The sequence below is a fragment of the Phoxinus phoxinus genome (assembly GCF_949152265.1).
Source record: "Phoxinus phoxinus genome assembly, chromosome: 17".
Classification (NCBI taxonomy): Eukaryota; Metazoa; Chordata; class Actinopteri; order Cypriniformes; family Leuciscidae; genus Phoxinus; species Phoxinus phoxinus.
The window spans coordinates 65,231-91,622 of NC_136892.1; the positions used below are offsets into that span (position 1 = coordinate 65,231).

The 26,392-nt window shown below is 40.8% G+C and overlaps 1 protein-coding gene across 1 annotated transcript in view; it reads left to right on the plus strand.

Moving 5' to 3' along the window:
- Nucleotides 1-15,939: 15,939 nt before the first annotated feature.
- ppp1r36 (protein phosphatase 1 regulatory subunit 36) overlaps nucleotides 15,940-26,392 on the plus strand; it is a gene marked incomplete at its 3' end in the record, with an annotated part of 69,020 nt that continues 58,567 nt past the window's right edge. Inside the window, exons 1-4 of the mRNA XM_079587099.1 lie at nucleotides 15,940-16,012; nucleotides 23,154-23,228; nucleotides 23,348-23,434; nucleotides 23,521-23,609. Coding sequence (XP_079443225.1) covers nucleotides 23,170-23,228; nucleotides 23,348-23,434; nucleotides 23,521-23,609 — 235 coding nt within the window. The 5' untranslated portion in view covers nucleotides 15,940-16,012; nucleotides 23,154-23,169. The remainder of the gene's footprint in view (nucleotides 16,013-23,153; nucleotides 23,229-23,347; nucleotides 23,435-23,520; nucleotides 23,610-26,392) is intronic.

Consider the following 26,392-nt stretch of genomic DNA (forward strand, 5'->3'; position numbering starts at 1 on the left):
GCGGCATTTTGCACTAATTGAAGACGAGCAGTTTGAGTTTTCGAGATACCGCAATAAAGTGAATTGCAGTAATCTACATGTGTGGTGATAAAAGCATGAACAGCCATCTCAAGAGATTTAGGATTGAGGAAGGGTTTGACTTTTGACAACAGACGAAGTTGATAAAAGCTAGAGCTTATTACAGAGGAAATTTGTTTCTCAAAATTTAAGGACTCATCCAGTAGAACGCCCAGGTTCCGTACACTTGAAGATCTAAAAGCCGATAGTCTGCCTAGGTCGAATGTGGCAGCCTGGGGATTAGCAGTGGACCCAAAAACAATTATCTCAGTTTTGCTTTCATTTAAAAATAAAAAATTTTGGTCCAGCCAAAGTTTTACTTCGTCTAGACAACCTAGTAATGATGAAAGGGCGGAGGGATCATTTCTCTTGATTGGAACATACATTTGAGTGTCGTCTGCATAACAGTGAAAAGATACCCCATGTCTTCTTAGAATAGTGCCCAGTGGTAGCATGTAGAGAGAAAATAGAGAAGGCGCTAAGATAGATCCTTGCGGAAGACCACAGGTAGACCACGCGCAACAGAATTTTAAATTCATAAAATTACGACAATGAGTCGGTCCTGACACGTGTTGTCTTACTCCAATTGAGTTTACAAATTGAGCGTCAGCAACAGTTCTGGCAGGCCAGGTAGTCAAGACGCTGCTAATGCTTTTCTAACAACACCGTCCCGTCAGCTGAGCTGCATTAGCTGGTTAACTCCCCTCGCTGCTCAATGGCCAAGCTCAAACAAGGCGCCCTATTTAAAGCTCATTCAGCTTGCTCATTCATACTTGCTTGCTCACTTATGCTGCCCGCCACCTCCCCAGCTCCTCCTTATGCATATCATGACAATTGCTGACGTCATGTTGCCTGCTCTGTTCACAGGGGGATATTTCAACTCTCACAGTCCTAAACTGTGAGCGTTCCCTAATGCTGCTGCTGCTGTCCTCTGACTCTCTGCTATTTCATGGTGCTCATGAAAGGTCAGAGGACTCCCTGAACAGAGCCATACCGCCAAATTTCAATTCAGGAACATCAACCTGTTTGAAATCTATTCAATAAAAATTCTAAATTATTTTTATTGTTGTGTGTGTTCTTGACTTAATGGACCTGACAGAATGTCTTTAAATGTCAACCCCAATGCATCTGTTTCATTATCTATGTGTATTAAAATCACCAACAATTGGCACTTTATCTGCAGCCAATACTAATTCTGATAGAAAGTCCGCAAATTTGCAAAACTGGAAGTCCCAAAATTGTATAAATATTAATCACTGGACTAATCTTCTTATAGAATACATTACACTAAAAACAATAACGTACACTAACAAGAATATTATATCTACATTTCTTGATATTTGGAAGCCATTCTTAACTCATCTTCATATAATTCAACAACCTGGAACCGGATCCACATATTCTCCCAATATATGTGTGTAGAAGATATATGTATAATGTTCAATAAGCTATACATTTTTTTTCTTTTTTTCTTTCTTTTTCTCCCTGCATATTATTGTGGTGATATTGGTAATACTAAAGTATAATCATTAGTCAAACCTCTCTTTTCTTATATGAATAACAAAATGTTAAGTATAAATATTTAATTATCATATATATTTTTTAAATAATATAAACGGTCTGGGTCGGGCATCTGTTCTGGGTGCTGTTGGTGGGTCCGATTGGCATGCCCTGTTGTCATGGTCATTACAGTCTCAGTGGTTTGATTGACCCTTCCCTTACACTGCCTCTGGCCAAATCCCTCACTCATGTAAAATCATTTGGATTGATACCTGGGCTGGATATGGTGTCTCTGGCTGGGGAGCTAACCAGTGCACACCATGGTCCAAGCCATGGAGGGAAAAGAAAAAGAAAAAAAGGGAAAAAAAGAAAAAAGAAAAAAAAAGAAAAAGGGGAATAAAGGGACAAGAGGGCCAACCACCAATAACATTAGGTCATGTCAGGTCACAACCAGACTAAGGGAGCTTGGTATGGAGGTGTCTGTAATGGTTCACCGGCGTACTCCTTGTCGGAACAAGGAGAGGTGTCTGTCGGGGGGGTTTGCTGGTTGTGCTCACTGGCAGTTGTGGAACGGCCCCTGACCTAGAGTTTAGAACTAATACACAATGGCTTATGGACTAATCTTAATGTATTGTTATTGTTATTGTTATTGTTGTTACCATTACTGATACTATCATCACTATTATAAGACACTAAAACTAACACTACTATTGTTGTCATAATTATCATTATCTTCGATAATAACACTAATATTGATATTTATTATTGAATATAAATATCGACAACAATACTAAGCCCTTTTTTTCTTTTCTTTTATCTCGTTGTTATTATTTTGTTTTTGTTCTTCTCTTTCTTCTGTATGTATATGTGTCACTGATTTCTTACCTTGTATATGTTACTGTTTTGTTAATAATAATTTTTAAAAAAAGAAAGTCCGCAAATTCTTTGATAAAGTCTGTATGGTACCCTGGTGGCCTGTATACAGAAGCCAGCACAAATCTCAAACTTGATTTATCGTTTACACTATATATTGTTATATTAAGCACCAACACTTCAAAATAATTATATTTTAAACTTGACTTCTTAGTAATTCTGAAAATATTACACTGTAAAAAAAGATTAGTTGACTCAACTTAACTAAGTCAAGTCAAGTCATCAAGTCATCTAGAAAGAAAGTTAAGTCATACTGTCAGATTCAGTGACTTGATTGAACAGTGAATCTATGTTAAACATTAACGAGTCTCTATTGGAGATTGTAATCAGTAACTTTAAACCAGTTGGACCAGAACGTCCTTGGTTGTTGACTCAAGGCGTGTTTCAACATGTGACTTTGGGACTTTCTTCCATTGAGAATTATCATTTTTTTGTGAGGTCATGTGATTCTCTAGAAGTCCTCTTACTATCCTGGATAAATATTTCAGATTATTCCATTTGATTGTAACTGTTTTTCTCAGAATCAACAGTATTATTATGATTAAAGCAGTGCACGTATGGGATATCACGGCCAAGTTTATCCTTGAGTAGTTTCTGTACTCCTCCATTTTTCCCTGACATAAGGGAAGCACCATCATAAACCTGGCTTAATATCTTGTCAGTGCTGAGTCCGCTTTTTTCCAACTCATCAGTTATTGTTGTAGTTAGAGTATCCGCATCCCCTTTTCGGCTGTAGCCATGACTAATAAGCGTTCACATGCTGTGTAATTTTCATCAACGTGACGCACAACTATTGAAATGTTTTCTTGACCTGTAGGGTCGCGGGTTGATGGTGTACCATGAGTCCCCGATCTCTCTGATAATTTCTTCTGTCAGTATGGCGCTCATCATTTCGATTACCTCGTTTTGGGTGAATGTTGTGTCTGAGGAACTGAATTTGCGACATGGGAAACAAAAGGCTGCATCTGCTTTCCACGTGCATTCAAGCCAATCCCTATTTTTGTACCAACTGCAGCTAAAAGAACGCTTTTTCAGTCCATACAGTTTCACAGGATATTTGTCCAAAATCACCTGCTTAGGTTCATCAGTGCCAAGGTCACACACTGAGTCTGTTAATAATTCCACTGGCCTGCTTGGTCCCACCGTGACGACATGCTCACCAGACTGGCTAGCGCCAGAAAAAACATAGCTAGCGCCAGATCATGACTGGTGCTGCTAGCCAGGGCTCCACCACCTTCTGTCGTCGTAGCAGGTGTTTCAGGCGCCACAGGTGTTAGATCCTTCCCTCCAGAAGCTGACGATTTGAAAAACCTTCGTATATGCATATTTTTTAATTCACAATTAATTTACCTAGCTAGCTAGCTTAGGCAAAACCGAGCGCGTGTCGCCTCACTGCTGTAACTTTACCGATATGATGCTGCTGTTAGAGCGGGACAGCGGGACAGCGGGAAACCCCTTTTTTGTAAACAATCAGTCAAACTTCCGAGTGTTTAAAAAAAAATAAGATTATGAGTCAAATATTACACTTAAATACACACATCAATAAATATATAAATACTACACGTAAATTATTATTATTTGTAAAATAATTTAATAAATGCAAATTGGATGGAGGGGGGGCACAGGAGCTCTGTAGGCAGGCCCGGCCCCCTAAGGCCCGCCCATAGCGCCGGGTATGCCTCTAAATATCTCTTGGATTGGGCCTTAGTTTCTCACCCTGAACGAATAACTAAATCTGGGGTTCTACCAGACTGCTTTAGCGATCAACACATGATTTATTGTATTTGGAAAATTGTGAAGCCACGTCTCCCTCCTAAGTTTATCAAGATAAGGCAAACCAAATTCTTTAATAGTGACCAATTTATTAATGATTTGCAACAAATTAACTGGTACAGGCTGAATCTAATTCCATTTATTGATGATGCATGGAATTTTCTATATACTGAGCTTCTGTATGTTATAAACAAGCATGCTCCTTGGACCACTGTTAAAGTTAAAGGGAGTCATTTACCGTGGGTAAATGGAGACCTTATTGTGACAATCAGTGCCCGCGTGAGCCTCTGGGGGGCACTCTTTCTCTATTTTTCATTCCATCTTATGGTTTTACCTGGACTGATTATGCTTTATGTCTTTCACCTGTTTTTGATTATGCTTGTTAGCTTCTATGATTTAAGCCTTGGTTTTCCTTTGTCTCATTGCGAAGTGTTGTTAGACTGTCACGCTGCAAGTCTGAGCTATTTCTTTATATCCAGTTCTAGTCTGAGTTTCCCTGTTTCCTGGACACCTCGCCTGTATCTAGTTTACCCGTTTGCCTTGTCCCTGTATTGTACTTCTGCTGTATTGGACTGCTTACCTGGGGCCTATACCATGAAGCCGGTTTAGGTGGCTAGCCAGCTATGTTTCAGCTTAGTTTACACCAACCCTGGGTTTTAGGTACTATGAAAGTAGCTCGGCTTTAATCAGTGTTCGTTGCCATGGTATCTTACGTTGCGCGGCTAGCCTCTATAGGCTCCTTTAGTGTGCAGTCTAGCTCTATAGGCTCCTTTAGTGTACAGTACAGTAGTCTAAGCCTCGTATTAGCTTCGTATTTCTTTCTGTTTTAAACAATCATTTATTAGCATTTCTAGTTGTTTATACTACTAAATACAACTTACCCAACATCTCAGATTAGCCTGACATTGCTAGCTTCCGTTATTATCAGCACAACACGCTAACTCACTAGCCTTTTAACGCACCACCTGTGCACTCAGTTATTTATTTTTCTCTCGCGCGCCCGCGCCTTTGAGTTCATAAAAGCCCAGGTGAGTAAGAATCAGTCAACAAACACGGTGAGTAATGTCTTGTCCTGTTATTGTCACCTGCACTTCATGTCACATGTTTACCATAGCCTTCTCTGTCGGCAACAGTGTTGGGGAAAGTTACTTTTAAAAGTAATGCGTTACAATATTGCGTTACTCCCTTAAAAAGTAACTAATTGCATTACTTAGTTACTTTTTTTTAGAAAAGTAATGCGTTACGTTACTTTTGCGTTACCCCCCCCCCCCCCCCATAAAAAACTGGGCTTGTTTTTTATAACACAAAAGTTCTATTTTTGGGCAAATGTAAAGACCCTCTCACACCAAAAGTGAAATAATAATCCTCCGGCGGAAGGACATGTGTACAGTAGAGGAAAGCACACAAGCAAACCTTTCTATAGTCATTTATGCTTATTTAACTGAATCATCGAAGGTCAGAAACAAGTACATTGGCATAAAAATGTATGTTTTATTTAACATATTTAGTTATTGGAGGTTTGCATAGTATTCTGATTCTGCATTTCACTGATTTTATTCATTTTGAGGAATATTGAATATTTTTTTGTGCAAGTGTTCACATTTAGTCTAGAACTACAATAAACGTTCACACACACACACACACACACACACACACACACACACACACACACACACACACACACACACACACACACACGTCTCAACATGAGGACAGGAGAGCTGTCAGTCAATAAATGGGAAAACAAAGTAACTTGCATTACTTATTTAAAAAAGTAACTCAGATATTTTGTTGTAAATTTTAAAAGTAATGCGTTACTTTACTAGTTACTTGAAAAAGTAATCTGATTACGTAACTCACGTTACTTGTAATGCATTTCCCCCAACACTGGTCGGCAATATAGGATTTATATGTGATAAATGCAAGGAGACAGTCAGGCTGACGGAGAAGATTTCAGAACTAGAGACACGCATCCAAACTTTAATCGAGAATAGTAAGAAGAGTGCTAGAGCTTTAGATAATATTTTGGATGCGCCTAGCCTAGTTAATTCTTTACATGAGTCGGTTCCGGCTGAAGTAGAGCCCGTGCAGCAGGGCAGATGGGTGACAGTGAGAGATCGCTCTAGTCGCGGATCAAAAAAACACTTTTCCGTTCCGATAACAAATCGATTTGCCCCGCTCAATGAAACACCCACTGAGAATTATTCTGATTGTGCCCTAGTTATTGGCGATTCTATTACACGGAACGTGAAAATAGAGACACCAGCCACCATAGTCACATGTTTGCCGGGAGCCAGAGCGCCTGACATCAAAGCAAATTTAAAAGTGCTGCCTAATGCTAAACGTAAATTCTCTAAGATTATTATTCACGTCGGCACTTATGATGTTCGACTCCGCCAGTCGGAGATCACCAAAATTAATATTAAAGAGGTGTGTGAACTTGCAAGTACGATGTCAAGCACTGTAATCTGCTCTGGCCCCCTTCCTGTTCGCAGGAGTGATGAGATAGTTAGTAGATTGTGTTCACTCAATGGCTGGCTGTCTGGGTGGTGTCCGCAGAATAATATAGAAGTCATAGACAATTGGAAAAGTTTTTGGGGAAAACCTGACCTGTTGAAAAGAGATGGTATTCATCCCTCCTGGGATGGTGCTGCTCTTCTCTCTAGTAATTTGGCTCGTAGTCTTAGAGCTAAAACATGACAATCTGGGCCTCAGGTCAGGAAGCAGACAGACTGGCTTAACCGACCGTCTGCTAGCGGCCTCACGTCACCAAGGTCAGATAAATCCCATCACATAGAGACTCTTTCACCTAGATATCATCATATAGAGACTCTTTCCCCTACATATCATCACATAGAGCCTCTTTCAACTAGATATCATCATATAGAGACTCTTTCCCCTACATATCATCATATAGAGCCTCTTTCACCTACATATCATCATATAGAGCCTCTTTCACCTAGATATCATCATATAGAGACTCTTTCACCTAGATATCATCATATAGAGACTCTTTCACCTAGATATCATCATATAGAGACTCTTTCCCCTAGATATCATCACATAGAGACTCTTTCACCTAGATATCATCACATAGAGCCTCTTTCACCTAGATATCATCACATAGAGACTCTTTCCCCTAGATATCATCATATAGAGCCTCTTTCACCGAGATATCATCATATAGAGACTCTTTCCCCTAGATATCATCATATAGAGCCTCTTTCACCTAGATATCATCATATAGAGCCTCTTTCACCGAGATATCATCATATAGAGACTCTTTCCCCTAGATATCATCATATAGAGACTCTTTCACCTAGATATCATCATATAGAGACTCTTTCACCTAGATATCATCATATAGAGACTCTTTCCCCTAGATATCATCATATAGAGCCTCTTTCACCGAGATATCATCATATAGAGCCTCTTTCACCGAGATATCATCATATAGAGACTGTGTCTGTTCCCCGAACTTGGAAATCCAAAAAAACGTTCAAACCCATCTAAGGTTAAAAATGTAATTGATGTTCAACAAATAAAAAACAGATATAATACGGATGAGCAAATGATAAAGCTTGGGTTGCTGAATATTCGATCTCTTAATTCAAAAGCGCTAATAGTTAATGATAAGATTACAGATTATAACCTAGATGTGCTGTGTTTGACAGAAACCTGGCTAAAACCAAACGATTACATTGCTTTAAATGAGTCAACCCCACAAGATTACGGTTATAAACATGAACCTCGTCTGAAACGCAAAGGAGGAGGTGTTGCTGTAATTTATAGTAATATTTTCAAAACCACTAAGAAATCTAGTTGTAAATATAATTATTTTGAAGTGCTGGTGCTTAATGTAAAAATATATAGTGTAAACGATAAATCACGTTTGAAAATTCTACTGGCTACTGTATACAGGCCACCAGGGCACCATACAGACTTTATCAAAGAATTTGCTGACTTTCCATCAGAAGTATTAGTATTGGCTACAGATAAAGTACTAATTATTGGTGACTTTAATATACACATTGATAATGAAAAAGATGCATTGGGATTGGCATTTAAAGACATTATAAACTCAATTGGAGTTAGACAACACGTGTCAGGACCGACTCATTGTCGTAATCATACTCTAGATCTAATACTATCACATGGAATAGATGTTGATGCCGTTGAAATACTGCAGCAGAGCGATGACATCTCAGATCATTATCTAGTCTCGTGTAAATTACATTTAGCCAAGGCTGCAAAGCCGACTCCGTGTTATAAATATGTTAGACCGATCACTTCTGCCACTAAAGATTGCTTTATCAATAATCTTCCTGATCAGTTTCATCATCTCAGCATCCCGGATAGCTTAGAAGAACTTGATATTGCAACAGAAACTTTTAAATCTCTCTTTTCCAGCACTTTAGACACAGTTGCTCCGCTGCGCTTAAAGAAGATTAAAGAACATAGTCCAACGCCGTGGCACAACGAGCACACTCACACACACACACACACTCACACACACACACTCACACACACACACACACACACACACTCAGGCCCTTAAGAGAGCAGCCAGAAAAATGGAGCGCAACTGGAAGAAAACAAAACTAGAGGTGTTTCGGATTTCATGGAAGGAGAGCTCGATTGCTTACAGAGAGGCTTTAAAAGCTGCTAGATCTGCTTATTTTTCAACCCTATTAGAAGAAAATAAACATAATCCTAGGTATTTATTTGAAACAGTGGCTAAACTAACGAAAAAGAAAGCTTCAAGCCCAGAAGTTTCCAAGCAACACAGCAGTAATGACTTTATGAACTTCTTCACTTATAAGATCGATAATATCAGGGACAAAATTATAACTATGCAACCGTCTAATACAGTATCGCATCAGGAAGTGCATTGTAGTCTCCCTGAGGGAAGATTTGATTCATTCGTTGCTATAGGAGAGGAAGAATTTTGCAAACTCGTCAAATCATCTAAATCGACAACGTGCATGTTAGACCCTATACCGACTAAGCTGCTGAAAGAGATGCTTCCAGATGTCATAGATCCTCTTCTTAATATCATTAATTCATCTTTGTCTCTAGGATACGTACCAAAAACCTTTAAGCTAGCTATGATTAAACCGCTTGTTAAAAAACAGCAACTTGATCCTACAAAACTAGTCAATTACAGGCCGATCTCGAATCTGCCATTTCTGTCAAAGATATTAGAAAAAGCAATATCTTCACAACTATGTTCCTTTCTTGAAAGAAATGATATCTGCGAGGATTTTCAGTCCGGATTTAGACCGTACCATAGTACCGAGACAGCTCTCGTTAGAGTCACAAATGATTTGCTCTTATCATCAAAAACTTCCACACGTAATAACCTAGAGTACTGTCTAACACTTGATGGCTGCTCTGTTAAGTCTTCGTCGTCGGTTAGGAACCTGGGTGTGTGTGTGTGTGTGTATGTGTGTGTGTGTGTGTGTGTGTGTGTGTGTGTGTGTGTGTGTGTGTGTGTGTGTGTGTGTTTGTGTGTGTGTGTGTGTGTGTGTGTGCTCTTTGATACCAATCTTTCATTTGAAAGTCATGTGTCTAGTATCTGTAAAACCGCTTTCTTCCATCTTAAAAATATATCTAAATCACGTCATATGCTCTCAATGACAATGCAGAACAATTAGTTGATGCGTTCATGAGCTCAAGGCTAGATTATTGTAATGCTCTACTGGGTGGTTGCCCTGCACGCTTAATAAACAAACTACAGCTAGTTCAAAACGCAGCAGCTCGAGTTCTTACCAGAACCAGGAAGTATGACCATATTAGCCCCGTTCTGTCAACACTGCATTGGCTGCCTATTAAACATCGTATACATTTTAAAATATTGCTGATCACTTACAAAGCACTAAATGGTTTATCTCCGCAGTTCTTGAGCGAGCTCTTAACGCATTATAGTCCTTCACGTCTACTGCGATCTCAAAACTCCGGCCAGTTAATAATACCTAGAATATCAGAATCGACTGCTGGCGGTAGATCCTTTTCCTATTTAGCACCAAAACTCTGGAACAGTCTTCCTAACATTGTCCGGGAAGCAGACACACTCTGTCAGTTCAAATCTAGACTAAAGACACATCTCTTCGGCCTAGCATACACATAACACATTATAGAGTTATATAATTCAATGTTAGGCTGCATAGTTTAGAACAGCCGGGACCGGGAACACTTCCCGTAAATCCTGATGTACTTGGTACATCATAAGAAGGATGGCGTCTACGCTAATATTAGTCTCTCTGTCTATCCCGAGGTTTACTGCTGTCCACCGGAACCAGGCCGTATCCAGATCTGATGAAGGACCAGCGCCAGGACACGACGACGACGCCGCTGACCTGAAGTGTCAACCAGTCTCTCCTCCTCTCCACTCCGACTTCAACCAACCGGAACTGGACAAATACTCTGATTCATTCTGAACTTCATACACTGTTCACTCATTGGCCAGAGGAGAACTGGCCCCCGACTGAGCCTGGGTTCTCCCAAGGTTTTTTTCTCCATTCTGTCCCTGATGGAGTTTTGGTTCCTTGCCGCTGTTGCCTTGCCTTCTGGCTTGCTTAGTTGGGGACATTTAATATTCAACAATATTATAGATCTGCCTTAAAGGTGGACGATGATGAAATTGTTTTTTGTATTATTTTCATGTTATCACTGTGAAGCTGCTTTGATACAATCTGTATTGTAAAAAGCGCTATATAAATAAAGGTGACTTGACTTGACTTGACAACAGGGGTTTATTGAGAAAATACTTGAGAGATTTGACATGGAAAATTGTAAGTCCAGAGCTACTCCCTGCGAACAAAAACTAAATTACACTGATGATGCTGAGGAAATGAGTGATGTCAGAAAATACAGGGAGGTAGTAGGTAGCTTAATCTACCTGGCAACATGTACAAGGCCAGACCTAAGTTTTGTAGAAAGTAAACTGTCACAGTATTTTAATAGGCCAACCACAGAATAGTGGACTACTGTCAAACATGTTTTGAGATATTTGAAAGGGACACAAGTCAAAGAACTGTGCTACAGAAAAGGTGCAAATGGGAATTTGATGCATGCATACAGCGATGCGAATTGGGCAGCTGATGTAACTGATAGACGAAGTACTACGGGTTACTGTATTAGCCAAAACAAAAATGGTCCATTGGTCTCATGGAAGACCAAAAGGCAACCTACTGTTGCACTGTCCACCTGTGAGGCCGAGTATATGGCATTGGCTGCGACTGTACAGGAGTGTTTATACCTACAGCAATTGCTAGAAAACCTTGATGGTTTGAAATATGAATCTAGAGTCTATGAAGACAATCAGAGTGCCATAGCATTAGCAAAAAATCCTGTGTATAGACAGCGGTGTAAACATGTGGACATTAAGTACCATTTTGTGAGGTCTGTAATAAAGGAGGGCAGGGTTAGTCTGGAGTACTGTCCAACTGTAGCCTGGGAAAACCCAGACCACTCTCAGTTGTAACTGAGTTAGGGTCTGGCAAAGCTCCATAGACAATTCATTTCCACAGGGGCGTCACCAACGGACGTCGGATAGATCTAAAACCAATCAGAGCGATGAATGACATGACGTATGCAGAGCGACGGAGAAACATCTCGAGACTCTCAGCAATTCTCTGTTTGTGTTAACGAAAATGACCATTTTAAATCGCTTGAAACAGACGCGACAGCTGATTCGAACGAGTGATGTTGTGATGTTCCACGGCGGCATCCATCTGTGTAATGTACAAAATCTGCGTCACCGTCTCTGCTCTGTCTTCATCGTGTAAAGCCCGCCCCAACGTTTCTGATTGGTGCCGCGATTTCGACGGATTGGAAATGGGTTTCAATGGGCTCTTTGCCAGACCCACTTGCAGAGCAAATCTAAATTTGCCGGAAGTGGTCTGGGTTTTCCCAGGCTAGTCCAACTGATGAGATGGTTGCAGATGTACTAACAAAACCAGCAACAAAGCTTAAGTTAAGGAAATTTGACTCGTTTATGTTTGGTGTATGAACTTTGTATATTTATGTCAAAAATGATAAAATAGAAATGTGAGAGCAAGTGGGGGTGTTAAGATGTACAAATATTATGCTCTCATTTGTATTTGTTTTTCCTGTTTTCTTTTTTTGTGACCCAGGTCATGTGACCTAATCAGTGGCTGAATGAATGCAGGTGTCTTTGTTTAAATAAAGTGTGCCAGTCAGAGAGACTGGTAGTTGTGAAAATGAAACAGTATTTCGTGTGTTGTCTGTGTACTCTGCTAACAGTCTAACGAATGATTTTAAAAACCCTCAACGATTTTGGAATCATTATTAGTTAATAATGTACTTGGGAAATCTGGGCGGGCTATAACTAATTTGAACCTAAACAATGAAAGTATGGATGATCCAGCTACCATTGCTAATGCTTTTAGTTAGTATTTTCCCCTTGCACCACATGTACAGACTTCTACTTATCAACTTGATCTGGCTCCTTGTTTTCAGCCAGGCCGTTCTTTCTCATTCACAGAGGTCGGCCCAGCTGATGAGCAAAGGGCCATGAGTGATCTGTCCTCTATCAGCGCTGGTCCAGATGGCATCGAGAATACGTTTAGTAAAATTGGTTCTCATGTACTAGCAGTGCCATTGGCCTCACTTTTCAACTTATCATTCTCTTGTAAATTTCCTTTAGCCTGGAAAAGTGCTAAAGTTATCCCACTTCACAAAGGTGGCGATCCTGAAAATATTAATAATTACAGACCCATCTCATCTTTGCAATTATCAAATTATTTAGCTGACAATAACCTATTATATCAATGCTAATCTGGATTTAGAAAATATTTTTATTCCATTACAGCACTTCTTAAATTGACCAATGATGTGTTTTCGAGTTTTGATAATCGTATGTGTACTGGTGCATTATTCTTAGACCTTACCAAAGCTTTTGACTTAGTTGATCATTATTTACTCTTAGATAAATTGTATTCTGTTGGTTTGTCTATTTCTTCTTTGCTTTGGTTCAATTCTTATTTACACAATCGTGGCCAGTGTGTGTCCTTTGGGGGCAGTGATTCTTATTTCACGGACAGAGGAATTCCTCAAGGTTCCTCTCTCGGGCCTTTACTATTTTCGATATTTATCAATGATCTTCCGCGTAGCTGCACTGAATGCAATATTCAACTTTATGCTGATGACACGGTTATTTATTGTCACAAACCTAATATTTAAAAACAATATATAATTCCATTTAGCTCATTTTATAACTTGCGACAAAATAACCAAATCTATTTTCTCATTCCTCAAATCAATAAAGAAATAGAAAGATATGCATTTCAACATAAAGCACTGTATGAGTGGAATAACCTTCCAATTTCAATTCGCTCTTTGACTTCCTTTCCGATGTTTAAAAATGCCCTGCTCAACATCTTCAGAATACATGCAATTGTTTTTTAAAATGTCCTTCTCTGTGCTGGTTTGAGGGCACAGGTCAGGACAGATGCTGGATCATCATTATTATTGGTGGTCAGTACTGCACGACTGCTCTACAGTGGTTACCTCTGATAGAGTTGATACCCTGAAACGGGATTATATGAAACCTATTTTAAGCATGGTGCATTAATCCTTTACACTTTTGTGTGCTTATGTGTGTGAATAGGTTGAACATTACCCAGTAATGTCAATAGAACAGTGCCTTGCCGCCATCTACTGGCGGTTTTATATTTATATTTAGGAGTTTCATATTTGTTTGGCCTCCTTTCATTTCGGCATTTACAACTCGGTTTAAATGAGCTTGCTAGAAGTTCATATAACGATTTTTTATAACATAGAAATTCCTAATATAATTAAGTAATGCATCCACTCTACTATAGAGCTTTTATTATTATTATTGTAGATTATAGCCTATTTTAGCCGAGCATAATTGATATTGTAAAATACATTTAGAGCTTTTTACTGTTGTGAGAATAGTTTTTTGTTCTAATCCAAACCTAAATAGTATTTTCTTAATATTCTTCGAGGATGTTAAAGATATAGGCTATGTTAAATATCTATTAATGTGATTTTATCTGCGGTGGTTAATCACTTCATCTAATATAATAATAGCTTTGATCAAATCTTCTAGCTCACACTGTTTGAACAGTGTCTCAAATAAGACTAAGTCATAGTCATAGTCAACTTTATTGTCATTCTACTGTATACATGTATACAGTCGAACGAAATTTCGTTCCATACAGACCGAGGTGCAACCAATACAAAAATAAACAACAACAACATCTGATACACACAATACATAGCAACAATAAACAATTTCAATAAAACAGTAAAATAGTAAAATCAAGCATAGCAGAAAGTCCTAAGACCATTAAAGTGACAGTGCATAATGGTACATTTTTTAATGCCCATTTCATTTAGGTGACAGTTCACAGTCATTTATGGGCTCTTAGTCCTTCATTGGGGGGGTGGGGAGTGGGAAGCAGCAGTTTATGGCAATGAAACGATGAATGGCACCCGGGTATTCAGGGCTCTGACAGCTTGAGGGAAAAAACTATTACAGAATCTTGCAGTGCGAGTCCTGATGCTGCATAACCTCCTACCAGATGGTAAAGGCCAGGGACACACACACTGTGTGAGGGATGGGAGGGGTCTTTTATAATGGCAGAAGCTCTGCGCACACAGCGTGACTGAAAGATGTCTTGGATGGGTGGTAGGGAGACCCCATAATCTTTTCAGCTGTCATCATACAAGTAGCTGCATAAAAGTATGTGCTCCATTTTGAAATAAGCCAAGGCACGTCAAGTAGCCTATGGCCTTCAGACGTTCTCCACGCGCATGTCACACACACGGTAACACGTCTTTAAGTTTGGTTAGAAAAGAAATGACACCAAACGAGTGCCATACAATCAGGCCATGAGCTACTGTCCTCGAGAGTTGGAGACCCTGACTTCGACTCAGAGACAGTATATAAGAGGCTTCGACTGCACCTGACGGGCCCTTTACGAGGTTTTCAAGTGGCAGCCGTCGCAACTCTGTCGTCATATGTTAAGCCCGCCCCCGCCTACTCTATACACGACGTGATTGGCCTGACCCAGTTTAGGTTTTTGCAGCTAGAAGGTCTATGGAGAGTTGCTGGACTGCAGAATACACTCTGCTGCCGCTATAGGGTGCGTCTAGATTTTCTAGGCTAATAAATGATAGCAATAACAGTATTCGCTACTTTACAATACTACACATTCTGGATGATGGGGATATATACAATGTGTCTGTATGTATGTGTGTATATATATAGACAGATATATGTAGAGATATGTATGTTCATCCATATTGCTTTCTGTTTTATGTTGTTTATGTTTGTTTATTTGTTTTCTCATTTGTTTTCTCTCGTATTATGCATTCTTTTCTTGTTTGTCGTCAACAAGCTTATTTGTCTGATACTTTTTCAACATCTATATTTGTCTACATTTGTTTTTTCTTAATGTACTTATCTGTATTGCATTGTCTTAAAAAAATATACACACTTTTTGGATATTCTGTATGTCTTCTTTCTGTACTTCTCTGTATACTGTTGTATGCTTTGTTCTGTCAAAATTAATTATTATAATAAAAAAACACGAATTTGTATGTGGTGGGCGTGGCCTCCCCCATGACGTCACGTGTAGAACTGGCGCTGCTCAGTCTGTAGTCTGTTGCTAGGAGACCGAGGACTCACTTCCGGAGTTTACTTTACTGTATTATTACTGCGGATGAGTTATCGCAAAATAACCGACTGGGAAAGGTAGGAATTCGTGTCACGTGTCTAAGAGTGTTGTACAAACCCATCGCAGCACGAATGTGTCTGAGAACTAAAGCAGTGTCTTATATTCACTCGATATTCAGCTCTGTGACTTTACTCGAAAACAACGCACACACACACACACACACACGCACGCACGCACGCACGCACGCACACACACACACACACACACGCGCACGCACGCACGCACGCACACACACACACACACACACACACACACACACACACATTTTCAAACAGACGATTTATTTAAAACTTCCTTCACGTCTTTCTCAAGCCAAACACTTTAATCTAGTTTGAAAACAAATTTGCTCAGTCAGAGATTTATTTGTAACATATTTAGATATGAGTTTAGATGATGATACATAATTCATCATATTATAAGGGCAAATGTAATTCATTATTAAATTATTTGATTTGATTATAAATATAAAAGGGTCAATGACGTGGCGTGTCAATTCTGGTGTCCGAAGCATATTCATATTAAAAATGTATACATTTTTAAATACACTTCATTAAGTGACTCAACTTCCCCCTCTTTAATTACTCATGTGAGAATTTATTATAAATAATGAATGTTTAAGGAACTATTGAGCTCAAAAGTCCCAAAATGTAATTCCGGTTAACTGTCCCGGCTTAAAATCTGAATACAAAAATACTAATGTAAAGAATATAAATAAAAGTATTTCAAATTTACTTGGGCATAGCCTAATTGATGTTTTCAATGATACCTACAAATATAGTGATAATACTAAGCTTATGGTTATGACTGAAAGACTTTTGTCTCCAAATTGTGATTTGTCTAATGTCATTCCTGGATAACAGACATCAATGACCATTTTGGACCATAATGCATTGTGACATAATAATGTATCAAAAGGAAGACCCTGAAGGAGCACCAGAACCATTGACAGTATAAACTGGACACAGCGCCCCCATAGGTTTCAACGGAGAGAAGTGAAGTCCATTAGAAGCATCACTTCCTGATCGCCAGGCGAACTGCGCCGGCTCAAACTGAGCTTGACGACGTAGATGTGACGTGAGCCTGACAGCTGTCAGTCTTCTAGTAGCTGTGACGTGAGTCTGACAGCTGTCAGTCTTCTAGTAGCTGTGCCGAGAGAAATCTGAATCATTCCCTTCTGAATCTCTCAGAGACGGAGAGCGTGAGCATTAGCGGTCCATGAGTTAGCAGCAGGATCAACTTTATGACTCTCTGTGGGCTTCTCCACGTCCCCCCGATTGCCCGTGAGCTTCTCCGCCGGTCTCTACGGTAATCTCTCGACTGTGCGACAGAGAGTCGCGCGGTTATGACGCAATCGTTAGCCTATTTTTACAAAAACGGCTTCTACGGGGCCATAACGTAAGATACAAGGTAATGGAGCCTTTTATACATTGTCGTGTTTCTTTAGAAATAAATAATGGACAAATGGAGTCTTTAAACGTCTCAGATGTAAAGTTATTCGCTGTCAAAGTGACGCCAAAATGAATGGGAGTCAGTGGAGTGCTAACAGCAGGTGATGCTCTGCTAGCCAATGGCGGCGGCGGGGAAGCTTCGGTGTCCGGCGGATGGGTTACCCGCTTGACCAGAACATGTGCAAAGGTCAGGAAGCATCTCTTAAAATTGTGATATTTTGACCTTTTCGGTCACTGGTGCACTTTGTAGCAATATCATGTGTCCTTTTGGATAACAATAATAAAACATTTATAATGTTTTTTTATATTAAAAAACTATCTATTTGATCTAAAAAAAATACCTTAAGTGATCATAGCTAAGTTGTAGTTTTCCATAGGTGCCTGATTATAAAGAAAACATATTTGTTTTGTCACTCCTGGATAACAAAAAACCTCTGTTAGCCAGAATGCCATATGCATAACAATCTAGTTTTTAATTAACATTTGTAAACTTTTAGGCATAGTTATTATATGTATATTATTAACATTAACATTATTTACATAATTGTATGTCTTTTGCCATATTTTTGATGTCATTCATCTTGATTTCATATGATTCAATTAGTCATATGGGTTATTATCATTGAATTTAATTTTGTGATGTTAATGGTCAAATCATGAATAATGAAATCATATTTATTAATATATCAACATTTTATTAATGCTTTAGTATAGCATCTGGTGTTTTAAGGTCAATTCTGTCCTTCCAGAAGCCTCTGTCTAATAAAGAGGGATCACTCCCTGCCACCCCTGCTGATGCCCTAGGTGTTACTTGGCCCCCATCCCCTATGCTTCCTCTTTAGCCACAGCCAAAAGCTGCCCCTCTCTGCCTCCTCTGCCAGTTCTTTAATGGCTTTTCGACACCCTGCTCCTGTACATCCCATTTCGTGGAGCAAGCGCACCGTTGACCCAACGAAGCCCCTGCATCCCACTTCGGCGGGACACGTGGTGGCTTTCCAGTCGGCCTCTCTGCAGTCTTCTACCAGGTCTGCATACTTGGCACGCTTCCGCTCGTTGGCAGCCTCCATTCCCCCCTCCCATGGGACAGTGAGCTCCACCAACAAGATTGTCTTGCATAGCTCTGACTGTCACGACACACACACAGGAAAAGGTAAGGTCCAGGCGCAGTATTTATTAGGGAAAATCCGTACTCACAACCAGTCCAGGCGGGGGTCAAAACCATATAAGCAATCCATAAACGATAACAAAACAAGAACGGGCAAGAAACAGACATCCAGAAGTGGTGGGACATATTACAAGGACTCCGTGACAAACATAGAAACAACCAGGGTATATATACACAGAACTAACAATGATTAACAGGGAACAGCTGGGAACAATGACGATGAACAACTGAGTGCAATGAACAATGATAAGTGCAGACAAGGATTGTGGGGAATGCAGTTCATAATGTGACAGACACCGTGGGGGACGAGGACCTCTAGTGGATACCCGGGGAAACACAAGCCAGACACTGTGACACTGGCCACATGATCAGGTCTGGCCGGAGCAAAGTTTCTACGATCTCCCTGGGGAATTGGAGCTGCCTCCCCAGGTCGACCCTCATGTTCCACTCACTGCCAGATGAGAGGACTCTAGATGTTGCTCTCTGGTGAGGGTGGTTGATTCTCTCTCCGGCCCTTGCAAACAGGATAGGACTTCTCGTTGGCGCGGAAGGTCTACTATTAGTCTCCTGTCTACATGCCACCTCTGCTAGCTTTCTCAACACCAGATCGTGTCGCCACCTATAGCGGCCTTGGGACAATGCTGTCTTGCAGCCTCGACAGGATGTGCTGGAGGCTTGCATTACTGGTACTGCAAAGGGGGCAAAGTTCTTCAGTCCCGAACCACTGGTGGAGGTTTCTGGGACAAGGTAGGGTGTCATAGGTGGATCTAATCAATAGGTGGATCTAATCTGGTGGGTCATAGGTGGGTCATAGGAGGATGTAATATGAGCCTGGCTTGGGGGATATTCCACAGATCAGACCATGACAAATGCCTGTCTGTGACACCTTCCCATGACATCCAGCCTCCCTGCCAGCTCTGGGACACCGCCTTGATGTTAAGGCGCTCCTGCTCGGTCCTTGTCACTTCTGCCACCACCATGGCCCTCCGCTCTTCCTTGGAGACCTTTGACCAGAATAAGGGGGTCTCGCTCCTCCCAAAGCCTGCTCGACCCTCCTGGACTCTGCCGACTATTTCACGCTGTTTCAGCCTGCTAATTGCCATGTCGACCTCTTCCTGGGCTTTCCACTTCCTCCCTGTTTGTATCTTCAGGGATACAAACTCATCTTCAGAGGCCACATCACCCTTGGGTACAGTATAAACTGGTAGCTCCACACTTTATACTTGCCGGGAAGATGGCTCTTATTGATCCTGACGAGGCCATCTGCGAGCTGCTTCCTCACTGTTTCCCCCATCTTCCTATCAGAGAGGTCTGCTGTATAAGTACGACCCAGGCTACGGACGGGCTGATTTTCCAGCAAAGGGATTTCTTCACCGCCTGCGACAAAGATGGTGTGGTCGCTTCTAACCCCTTTCCTGAGGGACAGGCTGTGTGATTTGGCGGGTTTGATCTTCATCCTCACCCAACCCCACAAGCTCGTCAATCCTCTTAAGCAGTCTTGTTGTACATGCTGCTGTCTGGAGAATGGTGGTAATGTCGTTTATATAGCCTCTCACTGGTGGTAGCCTTTGGCCTGATGGTAGCTTCATACCTCCAACCATCACCCTTGCCCCCATCAGGATAATCTCGAAGGCCGCTACAAACAGGATGGGAGAGATGCCCACTTCCAGTTGTTGCCAGCCTGTCGTGAAGTCCTGATGGGTGCAACACATCTTGATGTCCTCAAAGTACTTGGCCACCAGGGCACGAATGCAGACAGGAATGTAGAAAAAGTCCAAGGCATACTCAATGAGTTGGTGGGGGACTGACCCGTATGCGTTGGCAAGATCCAGCCACACCACATGCAGGTCACCTCTCTCTCTTTTTGCTCTCTGGATCTGCTCCCATATGACTGCAGAGTGTTCCACGCACCCTGAGAAGCCTGGCATGCCTGCCTTCTGGCAGCTAGTGTCAATGTGACATTGCTTATGAGGTAGGTGGTCAACCTCTTGGCCAGTATGGAAAAGAAAATCTTGCCTTCAACATTCAGGAGTGCAATGCTTCTGAACTGGCTAATGGTGGTAGAGTTTGTTTCCTTCGGAATGAACACTGTAATAGCTCGTTGCCACTCTGAAGGGATGACTTTGTTTTTCCAGGCCACTCTCAGGAAGATCCACACATATCTCTGGACCCCTGGGCAGTACTTGTACAGCTTATAAGATATCCCGTTGAGGCCTGGAGCTGAGGCTGCTCTCGCTTTCCGTACAACTTCTGCTACCTCACTGAATTTGGGGAGATCAGTGTTGAACAGGAAGGATGGGGGGGGGGGGCTGGAAGAGGAACATAACCTGGTGATCCCAGCGGCGTTGACTTTGCTGGGTCACTGTACTGCTCCCTGATGAAACTTTCCAGCTGTGACTGTGTGATCTTCAGCTTCCCGTTTCTCTTATTCTCCAGTAGTTGTCTCGCATGCTTGAAGGGCTTTTTGAAGAAGTTGCTCCTTTCCTTCTCCTTCCGCCTTCTGCATTTGCGGATGCGCTCTGCCCTCCGAAGGCTGGCTAGGTTCTTCTTCACCTCCTCCCACAGTGGCTTCAGGCCCTCCTTTTCCTCTTTACTTGCCTTCCTCCACTGCTTTCGGAGCTGACGCCGCCTCTTCACCAGTTGCTCGAACTCTTTCTCCCTCCTCCCCTTCTGCTTTGAGCTCTTCTGCTTCTCAGCCACTACTCTGAACCTGCTTCTGCACTCCTCGTACAGGATGTCTCCAATGCGATTCAGCTTGGTTTCCACCTGGCCACGCAGTGATTGCTCCAGAATGAAGCTGAGGTCCTCATCGAGCTGCTGCCACACTACCACCTCATTTGCTTTCGGCCATTTAACCAGCTGCCTCCGCCCAGGTTCTTTCCTCTCTGTCCTCTGGCCTGGCTCCTGGTTGCTGGGGTTTAATGATGATTGTTTCCTAAGGGTGTTTTCTCCTGTGCCACCTTCAGAGGAATACGTATCGACCAAGGACTCTCCTGTGTCCTCTATCTGCCTTCCCTCAGCAACGTTGGAACCCTCAGCACTGTGGTTAGCGACCTGGCTTTGGGCTCCTCTTGTCTGACTTGCGGTTGCAGAGCAATGTTGCTGCTGGCCCCCCACTTGACACTTCTTTTTTCCCTGGTGAATCCTTAAACCTCTGAAGAGAGTCACCTTCTCCCATCCACACCTGCATCTTCTCAAAATCTTAAAATCATTGCCTGTGTCCGTTCCAGTCATTACCAATAAATCCGTCTGGTTTAACGCTCAGTGTTATTGTAAACATGGCCAAACAAAGGTGATTTGACTCCGGGATGAAAATAACACGGTTTCGACGACATGACGACAAACACACTCTACAAACGCAACTCTTCCTCTTCTCTGTAGGAGCTCAACAAGACCACGCCCCCTTTTATTCCTGTATATTCCTGTGTGCAGAGGTTAGTCCAAAAACTGTTCTAGTGATGTCATTAAAGCAGGAAGTAGAGGGATGTAGTCCAAACCGGCCGTTCACTGTAGGCTTTGAAAGGGGACTTCTGTTAAATCAAATATCTCTCTTGGCATTGAACTTTGAGCTTTATAATTTTACAGGTATTATTTATGCTCTAGCAGCAACATTACACACTAGCTAAAGTTTAATAAATGGGATCACGAAGAACAGGACCTTTAAAGCGCTGTAGAGATGACTTGATTTGATTAGACTCATTTGCAATAAGCTTACATGTTTTAGCTGTATAACGTGTTGGACTATTATGTTTAGCCATTGTCTATGAAGCATTATAATTTTACAGATTTACTGTAAATTTTACAGATTTTTAAATCATTAAAAACTTGTCAGTGTCTCTTACTTTGTTTCAATTTTGAGTGTTGGAAAGAAAAATGATACTGAGGATGGTTTTTATGGTAATCCTGAAAAATATTGCAGAATGTCATTCCGGCTAACAGTGACACAGGCCATTAATATAACCCACATGTGTGTGTTAGATTACATAGTTCTGTTTTTTGTTGAGTTAATGATAAAACAAGTCTTATTTACTTTATTGGAAAACATTTGTAAACATTTTCCAGCTTTTTCTTTTATTTGGTTCTGAATTTTGAGTTATCAGCAGCCAAAACTGAGCCCATGTCTATATGAAATCCCAAATTGATTATATTAATTGTGATTAAAATTTAGTTTAAATTTAAACTAAACACTAATTGTTTGTTGAGCTCCAATTATCGATATAAGTACATTTGTAAATGCCAACAATGGTATAAATGTAATTAATTTACGTTACATTACGTTACCCAGGAATGACATTTTCATGGGAAAAAAGATCTGATTCACCAAAAAATGGTTAATTACATTCTTGATATGTGTACCATTGTATTACATACACAACACTGTAATAAGTATAGAAAGTCCTAAAACTAAAATGTTCTGCCAGTTTTATTTTTTTTCACATATTAAATCCTTATCCGTCATTCACCCAAAAATTAAATAGTTAATCTAACTTAAAGAAGAGTATATTGTCAAGAGAATAATAAGGTGTCATCATTAATTGCTGCCAGGTGAGGTCAGGTAACCATGGCAACGATGAACTCTGGACGCTGTAGTGAGGAAACACCAGGCCTGGACTTCAGCAGGTAATAAACTGATATTGGTCTTTAACAATCTGTCACTGCTCGGCTTCGCTAGTCTGCGTTTTTTATTTTAATTTATTGGGGGGGGAAAGTTGCACAAGCAAGATTTCATGTGTTTGCAGTTCCCAAGAAGAGGAGAAGGAGAAGAAAGATCCAAAGACATCTGCATACCAAGAGCTGATCAGAAACCATCTGGAGAAGTGGCAGAAGTACTGCGACCAGGAAATAATTATGGGTTCATAACTTCACTATGCAGGACGCTGATGTGTTATAACTCTGTCTGGTTTATTCTCAGGAATACTGTGAGTCCGGCTCACCTGGACGCCTTCGAGAACTCAGTAACACACTCACAGAACACACACGTCACGCTTCAGCATGTGAAAGGTAAGTCCGTGTTTAATGAACTCGATATGAGCGGTGAAAGCCTGATTTATTGTGTTGTGTTGTGTTGTGTTGTGTTGTGTTGTGTTGTGTTGTGATGTGATGTGATGTGATGTGTTGTGTGTGATGTGATGTGATGTGTTGTGTTGTGTTGTGTTGTGTTGTGTTGTGATGTGTTGTGTTGTGTTGTGATGTGATGTGTTGTGATGAGATGTGATGCGATGTGATGTGATGAGATGTGATGTGTTGTGTTGTGTTGTGATGTGATGTGTTGTGATGTGTTGTGATGTGATGTGATGTGATGTGATGTGTTGTGATGTGATGTGATGTGTTGTGATGTGATGTGATGTGATGTGATGTGATGTGTTGTGATGTGATGTGATGTGATGTGTTGTGATGTGATGTGATGTGATGTGTTGTGATGTGATGTGATGTGATGAGATGTGATGTGATGTGTTGTGTTGTGTTGTGATGTGTTGTGATGTGTTGTGATGTGATGTGATGTGATGTGATGTGATGTGATGTGATGAGATGAGATGAGATGTGATGTGTTGTGTTGTGATGTGATGTGATGTGATGTGATGTGTTGTGATGTGTTGTGATGTGATGTGATGTGATGAGATGTGATGTGTTGTGTTGTGATGTGTTGTGATGTGTTGTGATGTGATGAGATGTGATGTGTTGTGTTGTGATGTGTTGTGATGTGATGAGATGAGATGAGATGTGATGTGTTTGTTGTGTTGTGATGTGATGTGATGTGTTGTGATGTGTTGTGATGTGATGTGATGTGATGTGATGTGATGTGATGTGTTGTGATGTGATGTGTTGTGATGTGATGTGATGTGATGTGATGAGATGTGATGTGTTGTGTTGTGTTGTGTTGTGTTGTGTTGTGATGTGATGTGTTGTGATGTGTTGTGATGTGATGTGTTGTGATGAGATGTGATGAGATGAGATGTGTTGTGATATGATGAGATGTGATGTGATGTGATGTGATGTGATGTGATGTGATGTGATGTGATGTGATGTGATGTGATGTGATGTGATGTGATATGATGAGATGAGATGTGATGTGATGTGATGTGATGAGATGTGTTGTGATGTGTTGTGATGAGATGTGTTGTGTTGTGTTGTGATGAGATGTGATGTGATGTGATGTGATGTGATGTGTTGTGATGTGATGTGATGTGATGTGATGTGATGTGTTGTGATGTGATGTGATGTGATGTGATGTGATGAGATGTGTTGTGATGTGTTGTGATGAGATGTGTTGTGTTGTGTTGTGATGAGATGTGATGTGATGTGATGTGATGTGATGTGATGTGATGTGATGTGTTGTGATGTGATGTGATGTGATGTGATGTGTTGTGATATGATGAGATGAGATGTGATGTGATGTGATGTGATGAGATGTGTTGTGATGTGTTGTGATGAGATGTGTTGTGTTGTGTTGTGATGAGATGTGATGTGATGTGATGTGATGTGATGTGTTGTGATGTGATGTGATGTGATGTGTTGTGATGTGATGTGATGTGATGTGATGTGATGTGATGTGTTGTGATGTGATGTGATGTGTTGTGATGTGATGTGATGTGATGTGATGAGATGAGATGTGATGTGTTGTGATGTGTTGTGATGTGATGTGTTGTGATGTGTTGTGATGTGATGTGATGTGATGTGATGTGTTGTGATGAGATGAGATGTGATGTGATGTGATGTGTTGTGATGTGTTGTGATGTGGTGAGATGTGATGTGATGTGTTGTGATGTGTTGTGATGTGATGTGATGTGATGAGATGAGATGTGATGTGATGTGTTGTGTTGTGATGTGTTGTGATGTGTTGTGATGTGATGTGATGTGATGTGTTGTGTTGTGATGTGTTGTGATGTGTTGTGATGTGATGTGATGAGATGTGATGTGTTGTGATGTGTTGTGATGAGATGTGATGTGATGTGATGTGTTGTGATGTGTTGTGATGTGATGTGATGAGATGTGTTGTGTTGTGATGTGTTGTGATGTGTTGTGATGTGATGAGATGTGATGTGATGTGTTGTGATGTGTTGTGATGTGATGTGATGTGATGAGATGAGATGTGATGTGATGTGTTGTGTTGTGATGTGTTGTGATGTGTTGTGATGTGATGTGATGTGATGTTGTTGTGTTGTGATGTGTTGTGATGTGTTGTGATGTGATGAGATGAGATGAGATGTGATGTGTTTGTTGTGTTGTGATGTGATGTGATGTGATGTTTTGTGATGTGATGTGATGTGTTGTGATGTGATGTGTTGTGATGTGATGTGATGAGATGTGATGTGTTGTGTTGTGTTGTGTTGTGTTGTGTTGTGATGTGTTGTGATGTGTTGTGATGTGATGTGTTGTGATGAGATGTGATGAGATGAGATGTGTTGTGATGTGATGTGATGTGATGAGATGTGTTGTGATGTGTTGTGTTGTGATGTGTTGTGTTGTGATGTGATGTGTTGTGTTGTGATGTGTTGTGTTGTGATGTGTTGTGTTGTGATGTGTTGTGATGTGATGTGATGTGATGTGTTGTGATGTGATGTGATGTGTTGTGATGTGATGTGATGTGTTGTGATGTGATGTGATGTGTTGTGATGTGATGTGATGTGATGTGATGTGTTGTGATGTGATGTGTTGTGATGTGTTGTGATGTGATGTGATGTGATGTGTTGTGATGTGATGTGTTGTGATGAGATGAGATGTGATGTGATGTGATGTGATGTGATGAGATGTGATGAGATGTGTTGTGATGAGATGTGTTGTGA